The 6,907-nt window shown below is 44.3% G+C and overlaps 1 protein-coding gene across 3 annotated transcripts in view; it reads right to left on the bottom strand.

The window, feature by feature from the left end:
* LOC105483204 (chimerin 1) overlaps window positions 1-6,234 on the bottom strand; it is a 199,196-nt gene extending 192,962 nt beyond the window's left edge. Inside the window, exons 1-2 of one of the 3 annotated variants that reach the window (XM_071072969.1) lie at window positions 6,047-6,234; window positions 5,691-5,921 (exon numbers count right to left, since the gene is read on the bottom strand). In XM_071072969.1, the coding sequence (XP_070929070.1) occupies window positions 5,691-5,741 (51 nt within the window). In that variant the 5' untranslated portion in view covers window positions 5,742-5,921; window positions 6,047-6,234. The remainder of the gene's footprint in view (window positions 1-5,690; window positions 5,922-6,046) is intronic. The other 2 variants (XM_011743917.2, XM_071072970.1) reach the window with 2 other exon arrangements.
* Window positions 6,235-6,907: the final 673 nt, after the last annotated feature.

Raw genomic sequence — 6,907 nt, forward strand, 5'->3', positions numbered from 1 at the left:
CTTATGAAAAATCTGTAACTTATTATACTAATGTCATTCCTTTAAAACTATTATTATAACATATAAAACATCACCAAACAGTATTTTTCTGCCTATTTTACGATTGCTTTAAATTAGTATAAAACATGTATTCTCAATGAGTTGGGGAGACGGAGAGTTGGGTTTAAAAAGTACTATATTTATATTATGCAGAAAGCAGATATATCTACAGTACATAAAGAGATACACGGTATATTTCTGGTATTAAATTTTCATGGGGAGAACAATTAGAAAACAGGCATAAAAGGCTGGGAGGGGGAAGATTTTTTAAAAGGTTGAGAAAAAGTAATCTAAAAGAAACTAAAACTTTTATTGAAAATATGTCAAATTTGTACAATTATACATATCACTATTTTCTATGTTCAAAAATTAGGCTGCTTATAGGATGGTTATCTGGAGAGCCAGATGTGACTCAAAAGACTGCAGCACCAATATTCCTTGTACACAGATGGTGACTATCAGAGTTATAACAACTATAATTATTTTATTGTTCTTACATTGTACCAGCTCTCCACACATTAAAAGACAAACTTTAAAGCTAAAATATTAGAACCACAGGCATGCATCACCACACCTGGCTAATTTTTCTTTTTTTTTAATTGAGATGGAGTCTCGCTCTGTTGCCCAGGCTAGAGTACAGTGATGTGATCTCAGCTCACTGCAACCTCTACCTCCTGGGGTTCAAGCTATTCTCCTGCCTCAGCCTCCCACGTAACTGGAACTATAAGCATGTGCCACCACGCCAGGCTAATTTTTGTAATTTTAGTAGAGACATGGTTTTGCTATGTTAGCCAGGTTGGTCTTGAACTCCTAACCTCAAGTGATCACCCACCTTAGCCTCCCAAAGTACTGTGATTACAGGCGTGAGCCACCACACTCGGCCTGATTTTTTTTTTTTTTTTTTTTTTTTTGAGACAAAGTCTCCCCGTGTCTCCCAGGCCGGAGTGCAGTGGCGCGATCTTGGCTCACTGTAACCTCTGCCTCCCGGGGTTCAAGGGATTCTCCTGCATCAGCCTCCCAAGTAGCTGGGACTTCAGACACCTGCCACCATACCTGGCTAATTTTTTTATTTTTAGTAAAGGTTGGGTTTCACCACGTTGGCCAGGCTGGTCTTGAACTCCTGACCTCAAATGATCCACCCACTTCGGCCTCCCAAAACGCTGGGATTACAAGTGTGAACCACTGCACCCAGCCTTTTTTATTATTATTATTATTTGTAGAGATGGTGTCTCCCTATGTTGTTCAGGCTGGTCTCAAACTTCTGAGCTCAAGTGATCCTCCAGCCTCGGCCCCTCAAAGTGCCAGGAGGCATGGGCCACCCATTACAGATGTGAGCCACTATGCTCAGCTGGGTTTTCTTATTTTTACTCTTTAGAGACAGGGTCTTGCTATGTTGTCCAGACTGGAATGCAGTGGCTACTCACAGGCATGATCATAGTGCAACCACAGTCTTGAACTTCTGAACTCAAGCAATTCTCTTGCCTCAGCCTCCTGAGTAGCGGGGACTACAGGCACATTGCCACCATGTCTGACTAAAATATTAAGTTTTGACACCAGTGTGAGAAGGAACACGGAGAAAAATTTAAATAAGGATGATTATTTAAATGACAGCTGAAAAGAATATATTCTGAAAAAGGCAGATGAGCTCACACCACTGGGCCACCCTCTCATATTCTTTGGATAATTGAAAAATAAAAATGTCAGCAGAGAGTATAGTTGAGTGGGAATTTCCTATAAAATTAGCTTTCAGTCAAATAAAGCATACTGAAAATGTTCAATTGACTTGTCTTTTAAAAAATACATTTTAATTTCAGGACACTCATTTGGGAAATCAGAAGATTTCCTAACTATATCACAAAGGATATGCCATTGCTATTTAACTGCTCCAAAAGATGTCCATAGGAAGGTTTGTCAGGCTAGTGACAGATGCTGAATAAAGTGAGATAATGAAAAGGTTTCCATGGCAGAAGCGTCTGAGGAAAGATGGTATAAAAATATAGCAAAATTGTAAGTATTATTAGAAGTGATCCATGGTAGTAACGATGGTGACTAACTGATAACAAGAATAGAAAAATTAGAGGCAAGGAGGGTGAGTGGCAATGCTAGAGGTGACTATACCCAGATCGAGGAGCGTTATTCAAGGTTCAGCCAGCCCAGTGGATGGTAACTGAGTTCCCAATCTCATCAGTTGGTCTGGGCTATAAACCACAGCCCCATTAAGCTATAAATGACAGAAATTCCTGCCAAGGCAAGAGCTGGCAGAATGCTTATTCACCCAGCTCTGCCAACTAAGACTCTATTGGTGTGGCCAATCAGGACATTTTGTCAGGTACACCAGCTACAAATTCCCACATTCAAGGATCTGAGACTTTCCTTTTATCCCAGTAATTACTAGAAAACATGTGCTCTCTACCAAGGAAGTTCTCACAAAGCCTATATGGAATTAGTTAATAGTTAAGTGCCACTCACTATATGGAATTAGGTAATTAGTGAATTAGGTGCATTTGCTATAGTTCTAGAAAAGACTCTGGAGTGCCACTAGAGGACCATGTCTCTTGTACACTGTGACAGATGTTTGCTGAACAAATGACAGGGTGAGTGAGCAGAGTCTGTAATACATATGGATAATTTTTGAAATTGGGGGATTTAAAAACTATATCGAAGCTGATAATGAGATGTGAGTTCATCTGAAAGGAGAAGAAAAATGGGTGCAAATCCTTAAGCTTTCAAAAATGCACATTTTCAATTCCCAAATGAGACTGTAAAATCATTCAAGATTGGGGTCTGGTTCTTCTATCCCAAAATAAAACAAATATGCATTAAAAATATCATTTTAAGCGGCAAAGGTGATTAACAGTGAGGAGGAGAGATAAGACAGTCTTAGCCATTCAGCTTAATTTAACAAGTATTTGAGTTCCTATAACATACTTAACAAGTGAAAAAAATTAAATGTATGCAAATGCAAAATCAGGTAATGTTAGAGGTTCCACTTTTTAAAACTAAGTCACCAACTCCCTATAAAAAGAACATTTCTTAAATTTATAAAAAGCCTGAAAGAAAATGTAAAACACAAAGCTAATAACTAGTCTAGACTCTACTGCTGGACTGGGCTAACTGATTAACCAAGATACAAAAGATAGGGCCCTGACAATGGTTACTCTGGGGAGCCTCAGGTATAAACTCTGCTGAGCTCTGACTAATTCCGTTGATCTGGTTAGGTCCCTGCCTCTAACTCTTTTCACTACCATCTCACAGAACTTTATTGCTCCATTGCTCTTCTGTTCTAAGTCATTAAGAGTAAATATAAAGGGACGTGAGGCACTTCTGACTAAAACCAACTAGTTAAAGGTAGTAAAATCTAAAATAAAATCCATTTCTTCTAACCCGTGGGTATGTCTCTCAACATACACAAAAAGTTATTCTGAATTGGGCAAGTTTGACCCAATCTCCTAGTATCTATCTTTAATACAACAGTTCTCGGCCGGGCGCGGTGGCTCAAGCCTGTAATCCCAGCACTTTGGGAGGCCGAGACGGGCGGATCACAAGGTCAGGAGATCGAGACCATCCTGGCTAACACGGTGAAACCCCGTCTCTACTAAAAACACGAAAAAATTAGCCGGGCGAGGTGGCGGCGCCTGTGGTCCCAGCTACTCGGGAGGCTGAGGCAGGAGAATGGCGTGAACCCGGGAGGCGGAGCTTGCAGTGAGCTGAGATCTGGCCACTGCACTCCAGCCTGGGCGACAGAGCGAGACTCCGTCTCAAAAAAAAAAAAAAAAAAAAAAAATACAACAGTTCTCAAACTTCAGTGAGCGTAAGAATCACAAAGGGAGTCACTTTAAAATCCCCTTCCCCCATGTCTTTGGGCAAAAGAATCTACATTTTTAACAGACATCCCAGATGACTGATGAGTCGTGTACAATCACTTTTAAAAACAGCTGCTGCTCTATCACTACTTACCAAATAGCCTCTGCACTCAAGAGTGGTTTGTTTTATAACACAGAAACGTTCACACTGTAACAAACTGGATTTTGTGAAGTGAACTCTATTTTCCCACAAGTAGACTTTAACATTTTAAATATACATTATTCATTTTGAAGGCTGGGAGTGATTTCTTATACTTTCTTCTACAGGCCACATTCCGTACTTTTCCCTTCCTCATCTTCACCTCAGTGGTTAAAGATTTAGAATTTAGAAATCCTTTAAAAGAGCATTTTTCACCCCAATTTATCTTTTTTATTCATCAGGAAAGCCAGTATTTGAAAAGTTGACTTGTAAACCTTACTTCTGAAATCAAACCTTGAACATGCTCAATATCTCTTTAGGAAACAAAATTTTTGTACCAAAAAGTTCCACATTTAAGGAAAATGCTGCTATTAAATAATGCTTAGATACAAAGTACTAAGAAGCAGCGAGAATTTTACTATTTTTCAGAAAAAGAATAAACTTTTTTTAAGTACCTATGGAGGATCATCACCAAGTAAGAAATGTCACTTCTAGTAACGTACTTGGGCACAGTAAATACAGTGCCAGAGTGAAGCCTGGTGAAGTGAATTCTATGCTCAGTTTTGCCACAAAAGAGCCCTGTGACCTTGGGAAACAACCTCTCTGGATCTAAGTTTAATTTATAAAATAAGATAGTTAAATAAAAGTAACATTTTGATTCCAGCAGCTTAATTCACTGGGAGGTATTTACATCAAAAAGCATTTGAGGTATGTAACACCTCTAACGTGCTTGAATCAAATGACATAATTAAAACTGAACTGGAAACTTGATATTGTGAATAACTTACTGAGGCTGTTCTTGTAGCTATCAATTACATATCATTGTACTTTGCTTCTTCGAAAAAGCTGAATACTTTGAACGTCTAAATGTTCATATACTGAGTTTTCTTAAAGTCAGGTACATATGTACCATAGTCCAGTTTTGTAAAAGGAAAGAATGTATCTTTTCAGTCCTTTTTCCCAACCCATTGTCATTTCTCATTGTCACTGAGAAAAAAACACCTTTAAGTCTTAAACACTAAAAGCAACAGTGTTGCAGTAATTACACCACAAAAATAACATTTCTTTCTTAATGAATACTCAGTCTCCTGAGATTACAGTTACCTTCCGGTAACCAACTTTCCTCTGTCTGCTCTCAGTCGTTAGCGCAAACATTTTCAATTTTAACCCATATTCAGTTCACAAATCATACTTATTTCCAACGGAATATACTGAGTCCAAAAAAAAATTCCCCAATAGTCCAACAGGAAGCAACACATGCATTTGGCAATTCCAAGGAGGCCCTGGGGATGCACAGATACCTCGTTCAAAATAAATAAACTTTCCAAGGACCTTTATTTACCGACGGGAAAGGGAGGTTTGAAAACAACCGGTTAACTTCACTCCCAAGTTGGCATCTTAAAGAACCGTTGTGCGTTTGCAAAACACCCAGGACCTCTGAGCCTCCCAGCCGAGAATTGGCCAAGGGAGCACACGCCCATCGGCCGTGCCTGGAGAGGAAACAATGGGAGAGGCGCGAGGGAGCGAGCCGGCGCCCCGGGCACCCCAACTCTGCGGCCCCGGCCCGCTCCGACCCCACGCGCCGCGCCCCCTCCCCGGGCACCCAGACCCCCCAGGTCCCCGCCCGCCAGCCCCGGGAAGCGGCCCACCTGCGGCGGCGCGGGGAGACAGCTGCACTTACCAAACAGGGTCAGGGCCATTGTAAAGGCGCTCGCCGCCTGCTCGCCGCCGCCCGCCGAGTCCACGCGCTCCTCCCAGGCGGGCTAGGGATCACCTCATCGGCCCGCCGCACCCACACCTCGGAGGGAGTGGGGTGCCCGATGGTGCGTGCTGGGGGCGCCGGCGCCCGGGGAGGCTGCAGGCCGGGACGCGGGGGACCGCTGCAAGAAAAAGTTATTCACGCGTTATTGTCGGGCGCAACGGGCCCAGGGAGCCCCGCTAGCTCTCCTCGAGCCGGCACTTGTCGCTGCTATCAGGCGCGGAGCGTGCGCGCGGGAGGAGGTACCTGCGAGGCGGGAGGCTTGGCCGCGGCGCAGTGGCAGGCGGAGAGGCGGCGCCGCAGTGGCGGCGGCGGCGGCGGCGACTGGGAGAGCAGCAGCCTCGCACAGCCCCCGGCGGGGCGCGCTCACTCCGCATCCCGCGGCCTCGCCGACGCCATCTTGCGATAGCGTCTCCCACGAGCTTGGCCGCGCCGCCGCCTCCCGCCTCTCCCTCGGGCTTCCCGGCCCAGTGCGTTCCCATGGCAACGGGCGCGCGCGGGGGCGCGGGGGTGCGCCCTCATTCACGCGGCGGCGAGGAGCCGCCCGCGCCCCCCTAGAGGCGGCCGCCGGGAGCGGGGATGGAGCGGGGCCGGTGTGCGTTTTAGCTGAAAGCCCAGGTTTTTTCTTGAATGGAATTTGAGGAGGCGCAGAGAGGAGAAAAACGGTGTTACTCGAAAGAGGAAGAGTCACAGGAGGATGCTGCGTGAATACAGCGTCCGGGCAGGGTCATCTGGGGACCTGGTGCGTGTGAGGACATATTTCTCCTTCTGGCGCCCTCCGGGTTCACTGAGGCTGGAGCCAGTGACCTGAAGATGCAGGGCTCTGGAAGGAACGGAGGCACTGAATGCTGCTTTCCTCTCCGTTTGGACTTAGGAGCCGCTAGGAGTAATTCTGATCAAATTGTCACACATTAGGAAACAGGAGTCGCTTAAAAAGCATCAGAGATTACCTCAGATAATTTGTTAAAATTACCTTACACCTGATTTTTTTCCCTTTACATTATACCTCTTTGATATTGTCTCAAGGGAAAAAAATATCAGCATGTGTCACTGACTGGCACTTATTTGCCACAAAAGATTGTTCCCCTGAGCTTCTTGCATTTATCT

This window comes from Macaca nemestrina, chromosome 11, assembly GCF_043159975.1.
Source record: "Macaca nemestrina isolate mMacNem1 chromosome 11, mMacNem.hap1, whole genome shotgun sequence".
Classification (NCBI taxonomy): domain Eukaryota; kingdom Metazoa; phylum Chordata; class Mammalia; order Primates; family Cercopithecidae; genus Macaca; species Macaca nemestrina.